We start from the raw sequence: 27287 nt of genomic DNA on the forward strand, positions 1-27287 counted from the left end.
TTGCCCTCAAGGGGTGCCTCTAAATTGATTGGTCACACAAGTTTCTGGTACTCCCTCCTAAGAATAAAAGCCTTGGAGTGCAAAGGATTAACATTACTTAAAATACTTATCACTTAAAAAGCAATACGAACCTTCAAATATGTGCATAGGAAAAGCATAAATTGCAAACTTTTAAAATACATTAAAATTTGCTTTGATCAAATCACATATTTTATACATTTGATACATTAAACATTATCCAAATGTTGTGAAACTTGATAAAAGTTCAAAAACATCATAAATAATTTTGAGCAATATTTTTGAAGCTCTCTATATTGTATCATAATAAAGTAAATTTTCCCTGGTATTTCTTATAAAATTTCACGTTCCAAAAAATAGGCTAATAAAGCCTTCAAAAGCTAGTTGTTAATATTTTATTTAGGTAAATCTTATCTTTTGCTATAGGAAAGTTATTGATTTAGCATCTAAACTAAAGCACATGGAGCAACAAACATTATACATTGCTTTCACATTTTCAAATAAATATTGTTTAGTCACTTTAAACTATTAAAACTAATGCATAAAATTTAATTTGGATGAAATGCATGAAAAGAATAAACTAATAAATTACCTTTTGAGGATTTGAAATATTTAAATCAGCTTCTCTTGAAACGTTTTGTAGTACTAAATAGACCCATTCAAGAGAAAGAAAAGCGGTTAATTTTAAGTTGGGAAAACAACAAAAATGAAACTAAATTAGGAAAATACTAAGATTAAGACTAATTATAAAACCTATAAATTTATTGCAAAACTCAAATTAAAAATTAACTTACAGCTGATTACAGAGCAATAATATTTTCAATGAAGGTTTTTTAAGTAAAACTTTGAAGAGCATTTACAAATGCCTCTAAAATATAATTAAAAAAATTTCAATATGATATTATTTATGAAATTCTCATAAGATTTAAAATGAAGAATTGAACACAAAGGGGAAAAAATATATTTATGTATTAATCACAATACTATGTTTAAATGTAACACAAAGCATTTTGTTCAAAGAATATCAGCCGGTAAATGGACAATGATAAGTGTTAAGTAATAATAATTTAATTATTTAAATCTCATTTAAATGAGATATATAACACAATTGAGGAAGAAATGAGATATATAACACAATCGAGGAAGACTTTTGACAAAAAATAAACTTATGTAAGAATATTTTCTGCAATTATTTTGTTGATCAAAACCACTACTTTAGTTTAGTTTTATAGTGTCATAAAGATAACTTTTTTGCTGAATGAGCAAGTAATATTAATTTAAAAATATCACAATGAATCTGTTACACAAATGTCAGAAAGTTTCTTCCAGACGCATGCATAAACAACAGAAAATACAATTGAATAATTAAACACACAATCTTAAATGAAAGACTAAAATTGCACAAATACAGGTACTGTATTTTTTGTTACAGACAACAAAATTATTTTTCATCATCACCTCCAAGGCTCCCTGACTGCAATTGTTCTCTAAGACATCATTAAGGAATTTTTACAATGTATGATAATTTTGTAGATAAATTGAAATTAATGAAATAGAAAATTAGCATTTTAATCTTTAAATTATACAATATTTTAAGTAATATTGGGTGAGTGCAAAAGTTCGTGCGGAGTTGCAATAGATGGCGTTAGAACGGGCGTAACGTGTTGTCATTAATACCACTATCTACGTAAGTCAGATCGTTGGAAAGGTGACATGTGCAGCTTTCATTCCAATCAAAATAATTTGTGCAGATACAAACTGCTTCGAGAAAGATTACTTTTAAAATGAGTGTTGATAAAGTGCATTTATGGCATGTTATGCTTTACGAGTTTCGGAAGGGAATAAACGTTGCAGCAGTCTTAAAAAACATTCAAGACGTTTATCAAGATCAAGCACCAGCTAAACGAACTGTGGAAAAATGGTTCGCAAAATTTCGTTGCGGAGATTTTAAGCTGGAAGACAAGCCACGCTCAGGTCCACCTTCCAACATTGATGACGACGTTTTGCGTTCTTTAGTTCAGAATACTCCGCGAATTTCAACAGAGGAAGTTGCTACAGAACTTAACGTTGACCGATCAACCGCTTTTCGGTGTTTAAAAAAAATTGGATTTGATTTAAAGCTCGATATATGGGTGCCCCATTTGTTGACCGAGAGCAACAAAATCCAGTGAATTTCTGCTGCCGTATCTTTACTTGGGCGGCTCAAAAACGAGCCGTTTTTGGATCTATTAGTGACGGGCAATGAAAAATGGGTCCTGTACAACAACGTTCAACACAAACGCACATGGAAACAGGCAGGTGAACATGGTGACGCAATGGCAAAGGCAAGTTTGCACCCGATGAAGGTGATGCTCTGTGTTTGGTGGGATTGCAAGGGTATATTATAATTTATTTTGAGTTTCTCCCCGTCGACTAAACGATTGATTCGGACAAGTACTGACGTCAATTAACTAATCTGAACCGAGAAATCAAACAGAAACATCAGAGTTTGTCAAATCGCAAAGGTGTAGTCTTTCATCAAGATAACGCTAGACCACACGTTTCAAGACAGATGCTACGCAAACTGAACAGCCTGAAATGGGATGTCCTAACTCATCCACCGTATTCTTCTGATATCGCACCATCGGATTATCACTTATTCCGGTCATTGCAAAATCATTTAAATGGAAAAAAATACTTGACTCTTTGAATGCCTTACAAAACGTCGTGTCTTCGTTCTTCGAATCTAAACCACGCAGTTTTTATGATCGGGGCATCCGTATGCTGCCAGAACGTTGGAAGAAGATTATAGACAACGATGGAGAATATATCATTGATTGAATAAAGAGTTTTGCTTGCCTAATCACTGTATGACTTTCTTTCACAAACTCCGCACGAACTTTTGCACTCATCCAATAAATATTACCAAAATTACACATCATAAATTCAACCTGCTGAATTTGTTTTTTAAGTACCATGAAAAAAAAATTGGTAAGATAAGAAATGGCAATAAAATTACAGTTTAAAAGTTCAGAGGAATTAACTCCATGGCAGTGGCGGATACAAGGGGGGGTCATGGAGGTCATGACCCCCCAAACCCGCGACAATATATGAATGCTTGCTTGAAAAAAAAATTTTGAATTAAATTTTTGGGGCATTGTACGAATGGGTGGATACAAGAAAGGGGAAGGGGGGGGGTCATGGGGTTGTGACGTCCCCTCCCAATCTGTGACATTGCTTTGGAATATGTTATAAGGTTTATTGAATTTGAGTAGGTAAAATGACTGCTTGAAAAAAAAAAAGGAAAGAAAACCTGACTGAGACAAATATTGAGTAAATAAATTTTGAATTCCTTTTTTTGGGGGGGTATTACATGTCACTTTTCTATTTACATATACATAATTATAAAAGGTGTCGACAGTAAAATAGTATATTTGCTTGAGTCATTCTTTGCTTTGAACCGTCCTCAGGCGCCAGTCAAATGAAAAAAAGTAGCAAAGAAGTGTCTGTCGCCCGCCGATTGGCTTTTTATACAATAAATTTAACCGACGACCGCTATTGTAAAACTATTTCCTGTGCTGTAGGCATCGATTCAATTGATAAATATTTGAACGTGTAAATATTTTATGTAAAGTCTATGTAGATAACTACTCCCTTCTTTTGTGATTGTGATTTTTAGGTGTATCGTTTTTGTTCGTGCTGATTTTATTTTTTTAATGTCTTGTAAATAGTTATTTAGTTTTAATCAGTGTTTTGGAATCAGTGTCGTGCAAGTAATGTAAAATTTTAGTTTCGTGTCGCGAAACCTCGTTATACGAGAGTTCTCGTAAATTCAGACGGAAACTGTGCTGAAGAAAGCTGCTTTTGTGAAGAAAGGACCTCCCAAAAAACAATGAAGCGTTCGGGTGACAAAACTTTGCTGTCATTTTTGGAAAAGCTAGATAGATAAACAGGAAACCGATAGATCCGGAGTTCCTGCATCAGACTCGGGGGCTGCAACGTCTTTATCCACCTCCGATTTTTCTGCTATTGAAAAGAATCGGTCGGTGAGTATTTGTCAATGTCCGAATTATATTCATAAGATATTTAATTTTTAGTTTGATTTTCACCGCATTGTGTTATTTTGTATTTTTCTGCATACAAAACGGATGTGTCAATTATCTGCAAATTTAAAATCTAATATGGATGTGTGTCGAATATTACGCAAATATTTAATCCATTTATCATGTTCATAAAACATTTAACTTTTATTAGATTTTCCCTGTATTTATTTATTGTGTTGGTTGATGGTGCGAATACTGCTGCAATATGATATTTAAGTAAATAGAACGTATGTTTAATATTACCTTCTTGACCAGCGTTTTAATGAAATGTGCCTTCCCTGGGTTTTTTGAAACCTTGAACTTTTTTACTGAAGTAAAATACAAGTTAACTGTTATAATCAGATATATGAATGAAATGAACCTTTTTTATGGAGGTATCAGTACATAAAATATTAAAAAGAGCTGTGACCAGACCGTCGTTAGAAGATATTATCTTGGTTTTATTTATTATAACTAATATGCTTACCAGAAAGTCAAAAAACTAACCATTTTTGATTAGTGTTTTATCAACTCGTATCCGAGATGCCCAGCATATTCCAAGTTGCTATGTAAATTTAAACAGGATTAGAACATCGTTTCAGTAAAAGTTTTAAGTTCTCCGTCAGATCAAGAAATTTCAATTACTTTTCCTTAGCTGCTTTTCAAAGATTAATCACAGAGGTCAAACCAAGTGATTTATTTCGACTACTTTTCTTGTTATTATTTATATTTTTGGAGATATTAAGTCTATTTGTCTATTTCTTGCAGACGATCGACAATACGACGATGTGAAAAAAAAAATCTATAGAGCTCAAAACAGTGCTTGATTTTTTTTTTTTTTTTAACATCTCTCTCTGTTAAGATTGCTAATATAACATGTTTACATATTTAATTTTAAAAAATGGATATGGTTTCTGTAATTTCTTAGATTCTATTGTAATTCAATTTAACTAGCAATTTGAAATAACACTTCTTAACTATTTTCCTACAAAATTAATTAAGTTGTCATCCAGCTAATGGCTCATTTAGTGCTTTTATTGACACCTAAAGAAAAAACCTAAGTTCTAGACAATTATCGTACGAACATTCTTGAGCATGACCCCTCCATCCCCCAAAAATGAAATCCTGTATCCGCCCTTGCTCCATGGTGTGTAAAAAGGGGGTGAAAGGAGACCAAATAACAAAATAGTCCGGGAAACTAATTCTGAATGTCTGCAAATACTGATTAAAAATCTGAAGGATAAATATTCTTACAGAAATTATGAGAAACTTTTTTAAAGTAAACATATTAAAGTCTAAAACCTGGGAGCTAGGGGCAGAGAATTCTAAGCAGATGAGATACAGCAAAAATTAAAGAAAAACAGCAACAAAATCATTTACTCAATTTATAAATCTCTATTTTCTAAGTAAAGAAAGCTTCCAAAACAGGGTTTGAAGATGAACATTTTTGTTTGTTCTTCTCCCCCCCAAAACATAAATGTATGGTAACAGAACAATACAGAGTAATGTGTGACTTTTGAACAGGTTTTATGTCCACTTCAGCAAGTTGTGACAATGCCTTGTAAATAGTACAGCAGGTCAAGTGATGTTGGCTAGTTTGACACTAGCAAGTGGTCTGAGTGGCCGCTTTCGTTTTTTGTTGTTAAATAATTCAAATAAAAATTAAAATTGTAATCCACTTTCCTCACTTTCAATAATGCATACTTAAAGTGCTCATTTAATCATTTATAGCCATGTATGAGCTTAAATATTGAACCTCATAATTAGAAAGACAAGAGAAATCAGAACAACTGCTAAGGGGTCTTACAATAAATATGAAATGTATTTAAAACTTTAGCATTTCAATTTTTATAGCACTAATGAGAACACATTAAAATAATGGACACTTTGATAAAGGACAAAAATTGTGATCCCATGGCTGTTTGCTATTAGGAGGTTTTTACGATATCCCCTATAGCTCATTTTCTTCGGTGTTTTGTACATTTTAATAATTAATATTTGAACCTTGTTCAGAGATAAAGGTCTAAGAACACAATAAAAGTTTAAAAAGTGGAACAAAGCATGTTTTGAGAAGAATAAAAAGGGGGAACATTTATGTACTTACATGTTATCACAAAAGGATACATTGAGAGACTAAGTTTCTGTAACTAAGGAAAAAGATAAAATTCTATGTACGACAACTTGCTATTATGTCAATATCAAATTTCAGTAAAAAATTAAAAATGGTGATTAAGATACATTCATCAATTTAATTGAAATCATAAGTAAAGCAATACATTAAGTAAGACTAATAACTACATTACAATGAAAAAAATAATAACAAAAGTCACCAAACAAATTAACTAAGTCATCAAATACAGAGGACTTCCTCTATTTGAACACTCTCTAATGTAAACACTCCAATATTATGAACACATTTTGATGGTCCCGGCGAATACATAAGCATTATCCAGTCTCCCTCTCTAATGAACACCTCTAACAATCTGAACACTTTTGTTCGGTCCCTTGAGTGTTCAGAATAGAGACAGCCTACTGTATATAAATTTTGGATGTGTTAGAAAACCATGTAACTGTTGGATATGTTTTATTCTTTACTGTACTTTTAATTATTTCTCTATGTTGTATTTTAATTTTAAATTCCTAAGACTGCTTTTGAATAACTGTTGAATCTAAATTAAATTAAATAAATACCTTTGAGCATAAAAAGTAAAAAAATAAGAAATAACATCAAATAGCACAAATTGCAGTTTACTGCAGATAGGTGTTTCAATGTTACAAGGAAGGCCTTTTTCAATGCAAAATAGTGAGCTTTTGGATGCAAAGACATCCAGTAAAAGCCTTTTACTGGATGTCTTTGCCTCCAAAAGCTCGTTATTATGCAACTAACTTTAAAACTTTTTAAAAAGAAAAGGGAATCGCAATGTTCTAATGATTTCTCAAAATTTGCAGAATAAGGACATTTTTGAAAGACTGCAGTGACCTATCAGGGTGCCCCTGATTCAAAAATAAACTGTTTATAATTACTTTTCTTTTTTCTTTCACTTAGGAAGATGAAGAAACATACTCCATCTTGTTAGGTTATGCATTGAGTTTTTTTTTTCTTTCTGTTTTTGTTTTAAGTGTTTCTCCCTAAAGAGGAACACAAGTGTTCATGTAATTTAGTGTTACCATACATGTTGATGCACATCTTCTTTTGTGCATTGCGCTTCAATTAAAATTTTCTTGTAAAAACAACGCAAATTTAATGTAAATTGTTTTTAGATCACCTTTTTTATCTTAAAAAAAGTCTGATTTTTAAATTAAAACTGTCATTAAGAATCTAAACTGACCTATTCTCCCTGAATAAAAATTTGTCCACCATGACATCTAACTCAAAAAAAAAAAAAAGGTGTTTCCTCAAACATTTTTTCCTAAAAAGAGCACTGCTACTATCACTTAAATGTGTACCCAATACAGCAATCTGAGGGTTATAAATAACTCTAAGCAAGAAGGTGAAATAGGCCAGGGGATGTTGACCCGAGAGCACTTTCTCTAATATTTTAATTATTTATTCACCAATTCTTGGGACAGTATCAAAATTCCATGATTTTTTCCCTACACATTAAAATTTTTAAACCATTCAAAAGTCTGAATTTTTCTACACAAGGTGGAATTTGTTCAACGCTTCTAAGTTAACTAAAACAGAGTTAATTTAAGCACAAATTAAAGGTTGGGTACACATTTAAATGCAAATGGTAAGATAAATAATTCTAAATCATTTTTCTTCAACACATTCAAGTTAGTCAAATTTCTGTTCAATGTTTGGCTCATTCCTGTGCCTCTATCTGGTATCATGAACTCTATATAACTTGGCTTTTCTTCTTTTTTCCTCTTGCCAAGAGCCTACAAAAAAAGTCAGTTCCTCCCACTTTCTTATCGACATTTCCCTTAAAAACCATTGGTAAAAAAAAGCAAAGTTGTAGCAATTCGTTATTTATGTTTTTTTCTTTCTCACTTCTTTTGACTGGAAAGAAGATGAAGTACACAAATAGGAATGGTAAGACAGAACTTATGAAAGATCTTGATTATTTTGAAACTTCTGGCTTCAAGCTAGGGAAGCACCAATTAATCAGCAGTAATGATTAACTAGCCCTAATCGGCCAATGATCGAGAATTTTGAATGAAGTTTTGAAATTAGTTTTGGAAAATCAAGAATGAGGAAAAAAATCTTCTCTCAGAATTAAACTGTTAACTATTTCTAAAGTTCAAAATAAATAAATAAATAAGGATATTAAAAATAATTATTATGATCAGTAATCAGCGAGAACCGATTAGTCGGCCGATTATCAAAAGCTGATTAATCGGTAATCAGCCAATTTGCTTATCGGCGTATCCCTACTTCAAACCATGAAAAAATCTGAAAATCAGGAGTTTTTCTGGAGCAGAATCATATTTGCGCATGCATTAGAATAAATAAAATTTTTGAAAGAGGGTGAAACTGTGTGCCAGTGTGCGTCTCACAAAGTATCATTCATCAAAAGTATAAGTTACTTTTTTCCCTTTTTGTTAGAAATAACGAGCTGATGTGTGCATCACATGACTTCCTTTTACTCCAATTTAATGTCATTTTCTCATTATTGGCAGTTTTAATGTGATTCAATAGTTTACTCTCTAAATATCACCAACAGTGGCCAAATTGAAACAGATTTAAAAAATAAAAAAAATCGCCAAATTTCTCGCCAAGTTGGCGATAAAACGGTGACCAAAAGACTGGCGACAAGTGTCTGCAAAATTATAACACCACTTGAGTCTACATCGAAATTAACAATGATTTCCCCCACAAAAGAGGCAAAAGACCCCCTTTGGGGCATTCCAATACAACCAAAAAGGGAGGTGCACAACTAGACTCCACTAGGAGTCTAAGTACCAAATTTCAACTTTCTAGGACATTCCGTTCTTGAGTTATGCGGCATACATGCACACATACACACATACAAACGTCACGAGAAAATTAGTTTTAATTAACTCTGGAATTGTGATTATGTATATTTCGGGTGTCTGTATGTTCCTAGACACATATCCACGCGTGGCCAGGTTGAAAAATAAACTCAACATTCATTTGGGTGTGAGCAAAATGGAAATTAAGGTCGATTTTCGAGTGAAATTTTTTTTCGCAAATACAATACTTCCTTTTTTTTTAAAAGGAAGTAAAAACTAAAATGAACATTAAAGCAAGGCACATCAAAGGAAAAAAGTCCATAAAAATAATTACATTTTCCATGAGCTTTGAAAGGTTTCCTTTTGCCATTTGTATACCTTCATCTGTATGTTGTCTAGTAAGAGAATAAGTAATTGAAATGGATAAGACTAAAAGCAAAATAACAACAATAATAAAAACAATTAGAACTTGAGGAAAAAATCAGGAACAAGTTTTTTATATTGCTTAGATTTTCAGCAAAGGTGTTTAAAAATATGAAGAAATTAAATATTCTTTAATTCGATAATATGAGACAGCTCCTAATTTTGTTGAATAGTGCATAGATTTTTACTACAGAATTTGTATGCTCATAATAAAAACAATCTTACTGATAATAATAAATAAGAAAATGAGAACATCATGTATTTAAAATAATAACACTGAATTCAATTATCATGTAAATTTTTAATCTCACAAAATTGCAGATTATTAATAAAATCAGTAATCTGCAGTTTTGTGCAGTTAAATGTTGTTATTTCTTATTATAATTTTCAAGCACACAAAGGTATTTATTTAACTCAATTATCATGCCTTTCACTTTCTGAAAAAACTTTTGAGTATTTTGGCTTGAAAAGTTTAAAATAAATAAAGCAAGTCAAAAAAACGTGGACATAACTTTTTGCTCTGATGTGTCAAACATATGAATTATATATATATATATATATATATATATATATATATATATATATATATATATATATATATGTGTGTGTGTGTGTGTGTGTGTGTGTGTGTGTGTGTGTATGTATGTGTGTGTGTGTTTAAATATTAAAAGCAAATTTTTAAATTAACCAATTTACTAAATTACAGAGCTTGTGTATAAATAATATAATCTAGCACATACCATATCTACAATCTTATACAAACCAGACATAGCTCATCTATCATCAAAGTTAAAACAAGTAATCTATTGCTTGAATCTATAATCACTGCAACAGTTTTGGAATATTGTAATTATTAAAGCTGATTTAAAAACATCAACAAAACATATGATGATGCTTACCCGCAAATTTCTTGCTGTGCATTTAAGTCAAAATGAAGTCTAGCAAGTCTTTCTTGCTGTTCTCTCACATTTTGCATTTTTTCAAAAGTACAATTTTGCCCTTTGGATTAAAGAAAAAGCATTAAGAATATGGATAAAGGACTTACAGAACATACAAATGAGGCAGTAAGAAGCAAAGTGATGTAAATGCTAAAAATAAAATTTGGAGATAATTAGCACAAAAAGTAGGTGAACCACCCCTCTATTTTAGCGCAAGAGATCGTACTAGCAGTCCTGGTAGATGCCATATACAGCATGATTTAGAAAAACTTTTCAATGAAAGCCTACCTAGGGCCAGAACTTTAAACAGGTTGTATGCAAAACTTAAAAACATTTACTTAAAAACATTTACTTACATCCCTTTGCTTCTCACAGTCTCAAATATCTTCAATTAAGTAAAATATCATTTGTTTGAATTTAAAACCTTAAATCATTTAAAAAAGTAAAACAAACTATCAAACAAGAGAATAATAAACAGTTTTTTTTTCTAAAGAGCATTCTTAGATAGACTTATGCATGACTAGACAATGTCTTTCCTATAACAATATGTGGTTGAATTCTTGTTACTACATTTCTTTCCATTTAAAAGCAATATTTTTTTTTCCAAGCGGCGAAAATGTTGGTTCATGTACACCCATTTCTTCATGAATAAATATACTAGTGGCGTACCTAGCATGGGTGACACTTGGGGCAGTAATTTATGGTGTCACCCCCCATCCCTCCAACACACAGACACTAAAAAAAAATGTAAACATGAAATTCATGCAATTTTCAGAAACTACATTTGTATTGCAATGAAATTTCAAGTGGACTAATGTACAAAAAGCAAACAAAAATGGGGGGGTCTGGGGGTTTATCTCCCAAAAAAATTTTAAATTTGTAGTCATAAAAATACATTTTAACTTCATATTTTTCAAAAACTTGCAATTCCACTTAGGGTGTCAACCCCCCAGACGGGTGATATCCAAGACGGTGCTGTTTGGGGGCATGGGGACTCCGACCCTTGAAATATTTGGTTTTTTGTTAGAACAATAAAGCAAATGTTACGTAACTTGGTTTCAAGCTACCTTTTCTTTTGGCGAGTTGCCCTAAACCTCGAAGTGAGTTCCTCAATTTTTTTTTTTCCTAATTAAAACACGGATGATCAAGTTATTTTCAATGCATTACAGAAAAATATTTGATTTTAGATCTCTAAAATCAACATTGTTGAAAATCCGACTTTGGTTTTAACAACATAAATAAGACGGATCATCTGATAGCCTCCTAAGCAAGGGCAACTGTATGTATTTCATAAATCAAGTTCAAATCTTATAATTGCATATTTGAAATAATTTACACAGATCAAGCCAATTAAGAGAGATAATTTTAGCTGATGTTAGAAAAACATGTTGGTATACTAGAAAGTAAATTCAGCAAGTTCTGAAAGAAATTCTAATTCTGCACTGGAGAGTGTTATTGCAAAATATATATATGAATGTAGTTTGAAATAATTTTTGTCTTTAATACATAGTTGTTTTAAATTTACAGTTAATGTAAGAGAAATCATTCAAAGTACACAAATTTTTACACCTGATTAAAGCAAATATACCATATTATTTTAGTCTCTTAAAAGGAAAAGATTTCATGTTTAAAAAAAAATAATAAATGAATACCTTTGCCAAATGCTTCAAGTTTTCCTGAATGAAAATCATCAAGAAGCTGCAACAATCCTTGCTCCATTTGTCGAAAATCAGTCGTAGCATCTATGTCATAAAAAGTACTTCCATAAATAACATACAATAGAAACTTTTATAACATTTAAAATTCTGAAGAACAAAATGCTTCATACAAAACTTTGTATTAAAAGTAAAAGTTATGAATGCTTATTATTTTTTGAAAAAATAGAATACATTTTACTTCTTATATAACCGAAGTCCCACTGCCACCTATTTTTCTCAATGTAAGTTTATGCATAAAAATACCAACATTTATAAACAAATATAAAGAGGGGGAAAAACCCCTTGTTTGACAAAATGAGTAAAATTAAAATATATTACAGATTTTTTTTAAACCCAACTTCAATTGTTTCTACTAACATTTAATCTACAAAAATAGACTTAGAAGTCTGAATTAATATTCTACACATTTTAATTCCACAATCATCTCTCAAAATTGTTAGAATTAATTTGTCAAGATTTTTATTTTAGAATTTTTTTTCTTTTTTTTATTTTAGTAAAATCTCAATTAATATTTTTACAAGATACTAACAGTTGTTATAATAATTAATGCATAAAAAAACTTCTAGCCATTGAAATAGCATTTCGCAAGTCACATTCATCAAAAAAAAATTTATGAAGTTTATTGATAACTTTTATTTTGTGATGATTGTTTCCGCCTAAACAATTGGAATAAATTAAGCTGCCAAAGAACTCAGCATGAAATAAAACTTTTCCAAAATAAATAAACAGCACCTACGCACACATTAAATATTTTTTTTTTGTTTTTTAAATTTAAATTAGAACTAACAGGGTATCTATCATCTGTGGCTGAGAGGTCACACTTGTAACTAGTTGTTTGCATTAGCAGGAGAGGTGGAGGGCTTGATTCCTTTACTCAACCTGGATGTTATTTACCAATTCTGTGATCTGCATAGTAGTCTGTAATATTCAAAATGGAAAGTAGCCAATTGTATAAGTACAACCAAGCAAATAAATAGACAGTAAACAGAACTGAAAGCAAAATTTCTGCTCACAAAATAAGATTAAAGTTATAAAATTTAACATAAATTCCTAGACATCACTTAACATTTTAACCAGATAGAAATAAAATAGCACCTTTTCCATTTGAAGGCTTCGCAGGTTTTGGTGGCACTCGTATATCTGCTCTTTTCTTCGAGTGATCATAAAAAGTACCAGAACTTGAATAAGTCATCAGACTATTTTTACTTGTTTGACTCACTGACAAAGAATTTGTAGTATTAACTTGAATTTCAGATTGAGATTTTGCTAATGTGTTTTCACTCTGACTTGGCCTATTACTTCTACCACCTCCAGTGCCAAGACTTACACTGGCTCCAGCTAGTCTGCTGTTATGTGGTACCGAAAAAGTCCCAATAGAGTGTCTACTTTCATTAGAAATTTTGGGAGGTACTTCCGGACAATTCTCTACTTCTTCTTGTTGCTCTTCATCACTGATGACAACCTCTGGCATCATCTCTTCTCCAGTAACAAGGCTACAAGGAGCAGCATCTTCTGCTGAAGCATCAGGCTCACTACCTTCAGCCAATGAAGTCATAGTTAAAATTCAAATACAGGAAGTCATTTCAGCCTAAAACAGTTTACGTAATAAGAAAGCTTTTACAAATATTGTAATGGCATAAAAGTTAAATAAACAACAATTATTAATGTGCATAAATTTGCAAAAAATTGCAGACATATGTTTTGGGTAAAGTAAGAAATAACAATGTCAAAAAAACAATTGCGGATTACTGCAGACAGGCGTTTCGGTGTTACAAGAAACGAATTTTTCAATGCAAAATAAATGAGCTTATGGATGAAAAGATATCCAACAAAAAGGATACCGAGTGCTTTTGTCTGATATTTTTTGCTTTTTGACATTGTTAATTCTTACTTTACTTTTCAGCACGAAGGTATTTATTTATCTTATATGTTTTTGGGATTCAAGAAATCCTTTTTTCAATGCAAAATGTTGTGAGCCTATGGATGTAAAGTCAATAGACTAAAGTCAACATTTGTATTTCAGACTTATGATCTAACACCAAAATATCTTTGAGAAATTTCATGTTATCACTATTAGAATTGGAACAAAGTTTTGCTGTCATTCTATCCACCCACTTTTTAAAAAATTACTAATGACAACGCATAAAAATGTCCACTGTTAGGAAATTTTTACACAATAGTTTTTTTTTTTTCAGTTTCTTTCGATGAATGAAGCCAACATTTATAAAAACTAAGAATCAAGAAAATTTTGTTGTCAATATAAATGTTAGACAAGTTTTAGACAGAAATTTAGGTTTTTAAAAATTAAGCCAAAACCGTGGCAGTCATTATGCAGGGGTGATTGTGACTCCATGAAAAAATACCTGAACTTTTTTTCCCAAGAAGAAAAAGTGTTTTGATAGACATATATACACATTACGTGTATGTACACATCATTTATATACATAATTACTTGTTGGGGCTAAAACTCAAAGTTTTTATTGGACTTAATACGTCCATGTGCATGGAAGGAATTAAATTCTTTTAATTTTTCTAATTTTTTAAAAATTTTTAAAGTATGATTTATTTTCCTCCATTGTATCTGAATCCTTAACCATTAACTACATTCATTTACTAAAAGTGCATAAAGATTTCAGAATTAAATAAGTTTGGGGCAAAAGGGGCACCATGTATTATGATCACTGTGCAATAGGGCTGGGAGATATCCGAATTTTAACACCACGATATATCGCTCTCCAAATATCGATATTTTCGATATATATATAGGTCGTTAAATTCAACATTTTAAGGGGGGGGGGGGAACTGCAGCAAAGCTTATTACACAAGCATCTGCAACAGGAAAAAGCCATAGGCCATCTTTGTGAATAAATATTTTAGCAATTTATTCTAATAATATAGCTACAGCAAGGATTTTCATGTGTTTGTGTCGGGGAGGGAGGGGGGATCATGAAGCAGATTATACCACAGAACCTTTTGGAGAAATTAATTTAGAAGAATTTAAGTCTTTTTATTAGTGGGTGGCAGTTCTTAACGGAAGAGGGGGCTTGGTAAAATTGAGGGGTGCCATCGCAGTCGAGGAGATTGGGCACCCCTTGTTACATCATCTGCATATTAAGATATGCAACAGAGAAATGCTGGACATCTTGAAAAGAAAATATTAAGGGGAAAAATATCAAGTAACCCTCCTTCCTCTTCTTAATAAGGCTTTATTCCATCTCCCACCACAGCTGTTCTTCAATAATTACCATAGAGATTGCAAAACACGAGACATGACGGTTGCTTACTTTTTATACCAAACGAAACGTCTTCAATTTGGACTTTCGACATTTCATTAAACATCGACCTAAATTTTACAAAAGTGGGTTTTTTCTGAAAATAAAGGAGTTCCGGTATTTTCGAAGATGAAGATACCGGAAATCGAGATGAAAATACTGGAGATCCGGTAAAATACCGGAATACAATCACCCCTGATTATGTCAAAACCAAAAAAAGGTTCAAGCATTCTCAAGAGCAGGGTCGGATGCTCGCCTTTTTTTTTTCTTGAGTGAAACTCCCCCCCCCCCCCCCCCCCCCCGTCTCAAACAAATGTAACCCCCCTTCACACATTAAGCTGGAAGGGGAGTCTTCTCTCCACTTAAAAGTTTGAATCTTAGGCTCAGCTTATTGTTAGTGAAAACCTTTTAGATATAAAACATAAGTCACTTCAATATATAAAATTTCTATATTCTTTTCTGAAGAGAAATGACAAGTAACCATCATTTCTAACAAAATTGATATTCCGATAACATTATATCAGAGTAAAAAACAGTTAATAAAACACTTACTTTGGAGAAAACTTCTAAAGAACAATTTTACGCTTCATGTTGTTGCTTTTCATTTTTATTTTACTTCTTTAGGCGCCAAGGCACAGCGTTCAGATGAAAGGGATGGACATACAGTCTCTACTCTCCAATATGTACAAGCGGGACGCTTCGTTGAAGGTTGAAAATCATGACCATAAAAAATCATCGCGCATTTTACATTGCCGAAAAAACAGCTTTTCTCGACCTTTTTTTTTTTTATCTGCCTAGCAAGAAATTTTGAAAAAATTCTCAGAACGCTGATGATTTTTCCATCCACTCCTTTTCTTTTCTGTCTTCTTTCCTGTTCAATCCCCCTTTTTTAGGACCGTGAAAAAAAGAAAGAAAAAATGAGACCGATGAGGTTTTTCCCTTTTCTTTCTACCTTTTTTATTTTTTTTAATTTATTTTGCAAAAAGAGAAAAAAAAAAAGCTCCGGGAACTGTCAAACACTTGTGGAAAAATTTTGCGAAGAGCTAATCGAGAGTGTTCTTAGTTATGTTACATCTTTGGATGACATTAATTAACGAAGATATTAATTAAAAACCTCTAAAAGGTTTCCCGCAATTTATACAGTGGAAACATAGTTAAAAATTTTAAATTTTAATACCTAAATACCTAAATAAAGATAAAAAATTTTCCGCGTTTGATAGAATGTGTTTGGAACTTCCATACTTCAAAGAATTTTCGAACTATAATGTTTTTTTAAAGCAGATTTTTAATAACGGCTAAGCCTTTATTTACGCGATTGATAAACGAATTCATAGGGTGCATTCGGAAACGCGGATCGGTCGCCTCGGTGCAACCGCAAGCGTTCGGAAACGCTTGCGGTGGAACCGGTGACGTCACTTAACCGCGTTCGGAAACGCTGCGGTTTGTTACAAATTCTGTAAATAGTAATTATTGTAGTAACGTAACCTGTAAATAGTTTCCCGTAATGAATATACAACCCCTTTTCATTCGGCTGAAGTATACGAGCCCCTATTTCCTTTTCTTTTCATTGATAAAATTTGATAACGGTCTACGCATTTCGGGAAACAGTAAGAATGTTGTGGAAACTTCTTCGATGTTTATAAAGGCGTCCCGCGTGATAAAAAGTTTAGTTTCGATTGAGATTTCGAACTGAGAGCGTATTTGCTCTGTTTATAGCGAGGCATTTCGCTGTGTTGTTTTCGTATTTGGAAGTAAATACGTGTGTAACCGATAAGTTTACGGTGTTGAGTGATATTTGCTTAATTGCTGATAATTAATTTAGCAGTTGTTAATGATTTCTACTGTACATAGTGTAAATAAAGCTCCTGTGTTTTTATCAAGAACTGTGTCTTCATTTCAAGAAAGTGGAAGTCTCGCCGGATCCGTTACAGGTTGTTTTCTGGCGGTAGACTTGGTAGCAACCTGTGGCACCGCTGTCTGGAAGCGGTTAGCAAGATCACAAAGTCTGCATTGGCCAATCCGGTGGTGTTACATGTTTTGATCGTAACGCACGTGACTTGCCTATCATGAAAGTTACGCATTGATTGGAGTGTCGTTTGCTGCTGAACTAGAACTACCGCGGTTTAACCACGAGCGTTCGGAAACACAGCTGTTTTACCGGAATTCCTAGAGAAATTCCAAATACGTCATAACCACACCGGACTAACCACGCGGTGTAACCGGTGGATCGTTTGCCGTCCAACGCTGCCAGAGTTAGACGGCAAGGAAATTATCATCTATCAAAGGGACCTCTGGTCCTCAAACTATGCAGAAATGCGTGCCAGGCGCTTTGCCTTCAGAAGGCAACACAATAGATCGGTGGGGCCATCTATAGACAGTTCGAGAATTAAGAACCAGGCCAGGAGCCGAATAACTTTCCGGTGTGGCACCCCCAGAGGTATCGTTTCACTTGGAGGACATAGTGACCACGAGCATATTTTACGTCGCCCAGTCACCATTAATGACGACGGTAGATCTTCCACCAGCGCGGATCGAACCCGAGACCCTCCGGCCACAAGTCCAATGCCTTACCGATCAGGCCACCACGACCGCGACAAGGAAATTATTCCTATACCTATTCAGAGTCACAACTGACTACAACTGTATTTATGTCGAAGACTGCATACTAAATGCCTTGCCTCCATTATTTTATGTACCGATAGATGGCAGCACCATCACCGGATCGAACAGTTAATGAGAATTTAGAACTAGTCCAGGAGCTAATAGCTACCTAGTACTAGCACCCCCAGAGGTATCGTTTCACTTGGAGGACATTGAGATCACGAGCATATTTAACGTCACCCAGAACCTAGAATCCTCCGGCCCCGAATCAAGTCCAATGCCTTACCGATCAGGCACCACGACCGCGACAAGGAAATTATTCCTATACCTATTCAGAGTCACAACTGACTACAACTGTATTTATGTCGAAGACTGCATACTAAATGCCTTGCCTCCATTATTTTATGTATTGTAAAAATATTCCGATAGATGGCAGCACCATCACCATGTCAAAACTATCAAAACATGGATCGAACAGTTAATGAGAATTTAGAACTAGTCCAGGAGCTAATAGCTACCTAGTACTAGCACCCCCAGAGGCATTAGAAATATTGCGTTTCACTTGGAGGACATTGAGATCACGAGCATATTTAATAGCGTCACCCAGAACCTAGAATCCTCCGGCCCCGAATCCGACACTCTACCGATCGGGGTACCACGGCCCACAAGGAAATTAAACTCAGTGGATTTAAAATTCTTATCTGTTGCCAGTTTCTATTTAATAGCAAATAAAATACATGACATTGATTTTTAATAATATAATGCTTTTAAAAGGATTTTCCATTTTCCCTCTTGGTTTGACAGTTGCGACTCAGTCGGGGTTTTTTAAAATTTTTGATTTTATCGCTGCTTTTTAACGTAACTAGAGATATTTATTTATTTATACTGAAGCTAAACAGCTTCACATTCATAGAAGTTGTTTCTCACATGATTCTTCGAGGCTTTTCTTAAATCAAATAATTCGCAAATAACTTTCAGTATTACACATCGGACCCTTTTTTTCTTATTCTGTGTACATTTTGTTGGCATGCTGTTTTGCTATTCAATTTTTGGTTTTTAAATAACATTTTTTGTTTCTTGCAAATGTAATTAGAAAGGTTTAATTTGTTACTTTGTTTGATCTTAATATAAAACTTACTTTTTTAAAAACTCATTGAGGATGGAGCACATCAATGTGAACGGAACTATTCTTCCTCATCATGTCGTTAATATTACAGATGATGGTGCATGTCTTTTCCGATCTCTTTCGTTTTTATTGTATAATAGTGAAGCTATGTCTAATGAAATTCGTGCTACCATAGTTAATTACGTTTATAATCATTGGGATCAATTTTCTACTATGTCATGTGATAAACACGGTAATAATTATGAAAGTTCGGAAGATTACTTAGTGGATATGTCGCAGGTTCATGTTTTTGGTGGATTCTGTGAATTATTCGCTGCTGGAGACATTTTTCAGTTCTTATTTGAAGTTTATTTTGAAGGCAAATTTTATGCAAAATTTGGAAATGACACTTTTCCGGTGAGAAGACTAAAATTTAGTGGTGATCTTTCGAATGGACACTTTGATGTTTACATACCGGTAAATGAAGCCAGTATAGTCTCTGAAAGTAACACAGAATCACTCCATAATACCACTGATTTTGAAAACACTAAGGAAAAAAGGAAAAAAAAAGACGAGCCAGATTTTCAAATGCTACACGTAAAAAGCAGTTGAAAACTGCAGCCAAAAAATATCAACAAAGTCACCCAGAACCTTTAGCTGCTGCTGTGAAGAAATATCAAGCAAGTCACCCAGAAGCTTTAGCTGCTGCTGTGAAGAAATATCAAGCAAGTCACCCAGAAGCTTTAGCTGCTGCTGTCAAGAAATATCAAACAAGTCACCCAGAAGCTTTAGCTGCTGCTGTCAAGAAATATCAAACAAGTCACCCAGAAGCTTTAGCTGCATCAGTCAAAAAATATAAAAAAAATCACCCAGGAGCTCAGAGATCTGCTCAAAAAAAATATGAGAAACAAAATCCTGGTTTACAAACTGAACGCCGTTTACGTCCATGGAACACGAAAACATACTCAGGTTTTGCATATGATTGTAATACAGAATATGAAAATGATATTGGTACTATGGACAATAAATGTCCAGTGTGCCATGCAAAAAAGTTCAAACGTGAAAGCCCAGGTTTGTGCTGCGGCGGGGGTAAAGTACAGCTACCGCCACTACCACCTCCACCAGAACCACTGCATAGTTTGCTCATGGGACATCATCCAGATCACCGCCATTTTATTGATCGTATTTGGCAATACAACGGGTGCTCTCAAATGACATCGTTTGGAGCCAAGCAAATTAAGGAGACTGGTTTCATGCCAACATTCAAAGTTCAAGGACAAGTTTATCATTTGTGTGGAAGTTTGCTCCCAGAAACAGAGCAACAGGCTCAATTCTTACAGATATATTTCGTAGGTGATGATGAAAAAGAAGCTCACATAAGGTCACACAACTATCCTGGTGTCAAACCAGACTTGGTAAAGCAACTTCAACATATGCTGCATGAAGTAAATAATTACATCCAGGACTTAAAAACTGCGTTAGATAAGGTGCCATTGAGTGTCGAAATTTTCAAGTAATGATTCACGCAGATCGTATGCCTGCCAATGTACATAAAGGACTTTTCAATGCACCATCAGCCAACGAGGTGGCTCTGGTGATTGTAGGACAGCAGTTTCAGCAGAGAGACATCATCCTTGAAAGCCGCAATGCAAAACAGCAACGAATAAGCGAACTCCATAGGGCATACGATGCCCTGCAATATCCTCTCATGTTTGCTATAGGGAAGATGGATATTCAGTTGATGTACTTCAGCAATATTCTGCTGATAAGTTGGGGCCTACTACTAAATTACCTGTCAAGAAAACTGTTTCTGCTGCTCAGTTTTATTCTTGGCGTATAATGTTACGAGATACAGAAGAAAATTATCTGCTACGCTACTGTGTGCTCTTCTAAGCCAATTCTTAGTTGATGAGTATGCTAAGATAGAAACTGAAAAACTGAATTTTCTCAAATACAATCAAAGCAAACTGAGATCAGAGGAATACATTCATTTAAGAGATGAAGTAGGAAGGTATGACGCTGATCAAATAGGACAGAGTGTGGTATTATCATCATCGTTCATCGGTGGACCCCGTTACATGCACGAACGAGCTCAAGATGCCATGTTATATGTACGTTATTATGGAAGTTCAGATTTATTTATAACTTTCACGTGTAACCCAAAATGGAAAGAGATTCAGCGATAATTGTATCCCGGACAGAAGCATTATCAACGTTATGACATCATTGCGAGAGTTTTCCATATGAAAGTGAAGGAGTTTATGGATCTTATAAGTAAAGGACAAGTTTTTGGTAAAGTTCGGTGTCACATGTTATCTGTAGAGTGGCAAAAACGAGGGTTGCCCCATATTCATTGCCTGCTGTGGCTGGAAGAAGCCATTACTGCTGATATGGTTGATAAAGTTGCGTGTGCTGAAATTCCAGATGTTGATCGTGATCCCCTTCTCTATGATATTGTTAAGACTAATATGATTCATGGGCCATGCGGAAGTGTAAATATATTTTCTCCTTGCATGAAAGATGGTTGCTGCACAAAACGATATCCTCGCCCTTTCGTCCAAGAAACGCAGAGGGACAAGATGGTTATCCTTTGTATCGTAGGAGAACTCTAGAGGACCGTGGTTTCACAGTTAATCTTAAAGGATTTCAGTTAGATCACAGATGGGTTGTACCATACAATCCCGTTTTGTTGCGTACGTTTGAATCTGATATCAATGTTGAGATAACGAATTCCGTAAAATCCATAAAGTATGTTTGCAAATACATCACTAAAGGAAATGATCAAGCAGCCTTCATTTTAAAGAATGATAAAGATATTGATGAGATAGAGATATACGAATCTGGCAGATATATCAGCAGTTCAGAAGCAGTGTGGAAAATATTGGGATTTCCTATTCATGAGAGATACCCTGCAGTAATTCATCTTGCTGTGCATCTGGAAAATGGCCAACGTGTTTACTTCACCGCACATAATATTCATAACAAAGTTGTAAAACCTCCAGAGACAACACTTTCGGCATTCTTCAACCATTGCAAAATTGATGAGTTTGCCAGAACACTTCTGTATGTTGAAGTTCCTTCGTATTATGTGTGGCAACAGAGTAAAAAGTTTACAAGACGTAGGAGTGGAGAGAATATTGATCAATGGCCAGGGAAAAAGAAAGATTCTGCTTTAGGACGCGTTTACACAATTCATCGTAACAATGTTGAGTGTTGCCACCTACGCCTCCTCCTCCATCATGTTAGAGGTTCAACATATTTTTCTTATTTAAAAACTGTAAGCAATGTTGAATACCCTACATTCAAAGCTGCATGCATGGCAATGGGATTGCTCGAGGATGATAAACAGTGGCAATACACTATTGAGAAAGCTATTTTAAGCAGCTCATCATTCAAACTGCGAGAACTTTTTTCACTGATCTTGGTATTTTGTCATCCCTCTGATCCACAAAGCCTTTGGGAAAAGTACAAGGACAGTTTTTCAGAAGACATCCAGTTTCAGCATGAGAGACAACTGCAAGACTCCGCTCTTTCAACTAAGGACAAAGCGTACAACCAATGCTTGATTCTGATTGAAGACACTGTTCAGACTCTGGGAGGTCAGCGCTTAATGGATTATGGTTTACCTCAGCCTGAGCGATTTGAGACTAATTTGCAAAACAGAGAGTACATGCGAGAAACAAATTTTGATCTTGAAGATTTGAAGAAAAAAAGTACATAATGCTGAAGCCTCTCTAACAGGCGAACAGTCCAGCGTATATCAAAAACTCCTCAACAGCCTCGAGTCTGTTACAGGCCAAATATGTTTCTTAGATTCACCTGGTGGAACTGGAAAAACATTCCTCTTAAATTTACTTCTTTCAAAGGTCAGAAGCAATAAAGGCATTGCCTTGGCAACTGCATCATCTGAAATAGCTGCAACGTTATTGGAGGATGGAAAGACAGCTCATTCTGCTTTTAGATTACCCCTTAACCTCAATTACTCAGAGAATCCAACGTGCAATATTAAAAAACAGAGTAATTTGGCTAAGGTTTTACGTGATTGCAAACTTATCATCTGGGATAAGAGTACGATGGCTCATAAAGCAGGATTCGAGGCTCTTAATGCAACTCTCAAAGATCTAAGAAATTCTGATGAAGTAATGGGTGGAGTAACTGTTCTACTAGCAGGAGATTTTCGGCAAACATTACCGGTTGTACCTAGAGGAACACGTGCAAATGAAGTTAACGCATGCATCAAATCGTCGCATCTATGGCCTAAAGTGCAGAAACTTTGTTTGAGTAAGAATATGAGAGTTCATTTACATGGAGATGCGTCAGCGGGATTGTTTTCTAATCTTCTCCTTAAAATAGGAGACGGATTATATCCTGAATGTGCTGACAAAATTATTATACCCGACGCACTCGCTATGGTAGTATCACAGAATTGCCAGAGCTCATCGCCAAGATTTATCCTGATGTTGCTGATATGAAAAATAAGCACATTGAATGGTTGTGAGAGCGTGCCATCTTATCTCCAAAAAATGATACAGCCGCAGAAGTCAACAGCATCTTATTAAAGTCGTTTAGTGGAGAAGATATTTACTACAAATCTTTTGATACAACAACAAATCGTGATGATGCAGTGCAATATCCAGAAGAGTTTCTTAATACCTTAGACCCTCCAGGTTTTCCACCTCACCTACTTCACCTGAAAGTTGGAACACCAGTAATGCTACTACGAAACCTTTGTCCACCAAAGTTATGCAATGGCACCAGACTACAAGTGACTAGACTTAATAAGTATATAATCGAAGCTACGATAATGACTGGATGTGCTCGAGGAGAGTTGGTTTTAATACCCCGCATTCCATTAATTCCGTCGGACTATCCTTTTGAATTTAGAAGAGTGCAGTTTCCTGTAAAAGTTTGCTTTGCAATAACCATTAATAAGTCGCAAGGGCAGACGTTAAAAGTAGTAGGGATCGATTTAAGAGAAGACTGTTTTTCACACGGCCAATTTCATGTAGCTTGCTCCAGAGTCAGTTCATCAAGCAGCTTAATAATTTTAGCACCAGAAAAACCCCCCTAAAATGTTGTATACAAAGAAGTTCTTGCTTAAACACACAGGCATAACAATAAAATGTGGCCTGCGTTTTCAAAGAAAATTAATACTTTTAAAAAGATCGTTAATGACAGTTAAAGATCGGTTTAGGACAATGGCATATATATAAGGAGTCCAGGGGCCCCGGGACCCTCCCAAAATTAGAAAAATCTAGGTAATAAGTAGTAATTATTATAGGAGATTTTAGTTACTAGGTGCACCAAACACTGTTATCCCCTGCTAATTCCATTACCCGAGCAATGCCGGGTGCGGGAATGCTAGTAATATATAACTCTCTTAAACCAGAAGCTGAAAACATTTCAATCTCTATATTTCAATATGTTTAAAATAAAAGAGGCCGCTAATTTCGTACCCTCCGTTAGTTTTTGGATCTTGCAACAGCCCCGTTGTTTAGAGACTTGGAAAAACTTGGTTTAAAAACTTTCTGGAAACCCCACGTCTCCATCTTTCATTCTAAAAGTTGAATTTTTGATTTTTTTTTTTACAATTGTTTTTGTTGTAAAGTGTTTTTTCTGGGGGGGGGGGGAGGAAGGGAGTTCTCTCCTCCTACATACTTTTGATTCTCCTTCCGGAAAGTGAAGGTTGGTTTCCGTTTGTGGGAACCAGTCTGCCGCAGACTATGCTACAAATGTCGCAATGGCGAGGCTACGGGCTCCCAGGACACAGGGTCCAGGGGCTCCCCGATGGGAGGTCATAGGAGGTAGGAGGTCACTGTGGTCTTCTAAAATTTTCCTTATTCGGTTTGTCTGACGATTCGGCAAAATTATCATCAGTCGGTGATACTTGAATTCCATTCGGCAAAACTTGGAGTTCTATTCGGCAATTTCCGCCCTCCCAAAAATTTAAGTTCAGGGGAGTAGCGGATTTTAGGGGGGGGGGGGGTTGCTCCCAAAGGAATAAATTAATTCAAGTGTTTCGTGTTTCATTACTTTTTAATTGAATGTAATATAAAGTTTTTTTTTGCACTTATTTACAAAGAACACAAAACACATTTGATTAAAAGCATTTTTGATAGCTAAAGAAGTAATACTGGTGTCTGGTGTCATTGGGCCAGAGCAGGCGAAATCATTTGACTCACTGGTTTCGAATTCAAGGGAACGATTATAGCGATTCGTCCATTAATTCTTCCTTAATGAAATCAATTAACATTAAAAAAAAAAAAAAAAAAAAAAAAATGTGTAGGTAAACCTAGAAGAATCGGTTCAGTCTAGGGAGCTATTTGCGAAACATAAGAGCTTCCTTTGTCAACTTTTATAAAAAAAAATGCAAAATGAAAGAAATTACATGGTAGTTTCTTGGCAAAACCATATTAATGGAAACGGCATGTAGTATCAAAATGGTTTATCTTTGTCTCAACTGTATCATTGTTTTAAAATAAATCAGCAACTGCTTCGAAATTCGCAAAGAAATAGTTTCTGAACTCTCCAATAAAACTTATATGAAGCTATGATATTCTTAGTTACATAATATTTCAAATTTAAAATCTAAATTAATTTATAAAAGTGTAGGTTTATTCAATAACCTTGTTTTGTTATAATCATTATGACAATGTTTCTAGTTAAAACCGCTCATTGTATAGCATTTCGGTTAAATTACATTGGTTTAGTATTTAATTGGATTTAATTTTGGTTCAAGATATGTTACGCCCACTTTCAAAGTAAAAAGTTCTAATATTTTATGTTGTTAAAAGTAAATTAATTGTCCTCAAGGGATCCATCCCCAAAAAATGTTTCAAAATAAAGGCATGAAAACTTTGTCATAAAACATTGTAGGGGGAAGGAGAGAACTTTTCAATTTTCGTTTCTCCAAAAATTATTTCTGTATCCGCCCCTGGTTCAGGGCGCCCTTTGATAGGGGCCCCGAAGTGGATCCAAAATGGAAAATTAAAAATGTTTTACATAGTTATCTGCTCCTCTCTAGCCGCCCTCCCCCCTCCACGGATTATTTTTATATATTATTTTTTTGAGCGGTGACTTGATCGAGAGTGTTTTAGCTCTGCTTCATGAGCCTGTTTCTTTTTAAATTTAATACCAATTCTTGTTAAATCTTGCGACCTCAAATTTATTTGCATAAATAGAACAGGACTCATCTTGTATCAGGGGCGTAGCTAAGGGGGGGGTTTTGGGGACAAACCCCCCCCCCCCCCCCGAAAAGTTAGTCTCAAAAAAAAAAAGAGAAAAAGAAGAGAGAAGAGAAAGAAAAAAAAAAGAAAAGGAAAAAATTCCAAGCGATTATACATATATATACATATACACACACACACACACACATATATATATACATATATATATATATATATATATATATATATATATATATATATATATATATATATATATATATATATATATATATATATATATATATATATATATATATATATATATATATATATATATATATATGTATATATATATATATATATATAAAAGAAGTAACCCCCCCCGAAAGTCGGGTCTAGCTACGCCACTGTCTTGTATTGTATCACGAGGCAACGATGATTATATTAAGCAGCTTTTTATATAAGTTTATCTATTATTTGATTATTTAATTATTTTTTTCTCTTTTGCAAATCTTTAGAATTCAACTTTCATCATTTCAAAAATTTTTGTCATTGTCATTTTTTAGAATGTATCCATTGCTATGGAATGTTAAAAAATGTATGCAATGTTCAACCTCAAGGGTGCCTATCCCCCAAAGAGCAAGGACGCACCCCCCTCGCGTAGCCCCCCCCCCCAAATAAAAATTGATAAAATTACCCCTCAGTCAAAACACCCCTAGATATTTCAGTAGCGCAGTCTGTGCCATGACTATGACCCTCCCCCACACCTGGTGGGCATCCCTGCAGAGGCCTGCCACAAGTGCACATGAATCCGAGGCATAATGCACACAAAAATACATCTTTTTTTCATTACTTAAATATCTAACAACATCCTGCAGTCTTGCCGAAAAGCGTGAAATAAATATTTATTTTTTCAAAATTATTATTGTTATTATTATTATTATTATTTTTTTTTGAATGGCATTGTTTGAATTTATGTCAAATAAATTTTCATCTGATTATTGAAAAAAAAAAAAAAAAAAAATTCCCTCTTGTGCGTAGTCTACGAGGATGCGAATATCTTGGGTT

The 27287-nt window shown here is 34.2% G+C and overlaps 1 protein-coding gene across 1 annotated transcript; it reads right to left on the reverse strand.

The window, feature by feature from the left end:
* Positions 1 to 1190: 1190 nt before the first annotated feature.
* Positions 1191 to 15956, reverse strand: LOC129217354 (uncharacterized). The gene is made up of 7 exons (XM_054851640.1): positions 15900 to 15956; positions 13171 to 13663; positions 12010 to 12099; positions 10319 to 10418; positions 9331 to 9391; positions 6204 to 6226; positions 1191 to 1505 (listed from the first exon to the last, which is right to left on the reverse strand). Exons 2-7 carry the CDS (start codon positions 13628 to 13630, stop codon positions 1460 to 1462), a joined length of 780 nt encoding a protein of 259 aa, XP_054707615.1. The 5' UTR covers positions 13631 to 13663; positions 15900 to 15956; the 3' UTR covers positions 1191 to 1459.
* Between the last annotated feature and the right edge of the window lie 11331 nt (positions 15957 to 27287).

Source organism: Uloborus diversus, chromosome 2 (genome assembly GCF_026930045.1).
Source record: "Uloborus diversus isolate 005 chromosome 2, Udiv.v.3.1, whole genome shotgun sequence".
Lineage (NCBI taxonomy): Eukaryota > Metazoa > Arthropoda > Arachnida > Araneae > Uloboridae > Uloborus > Uloborus diversus.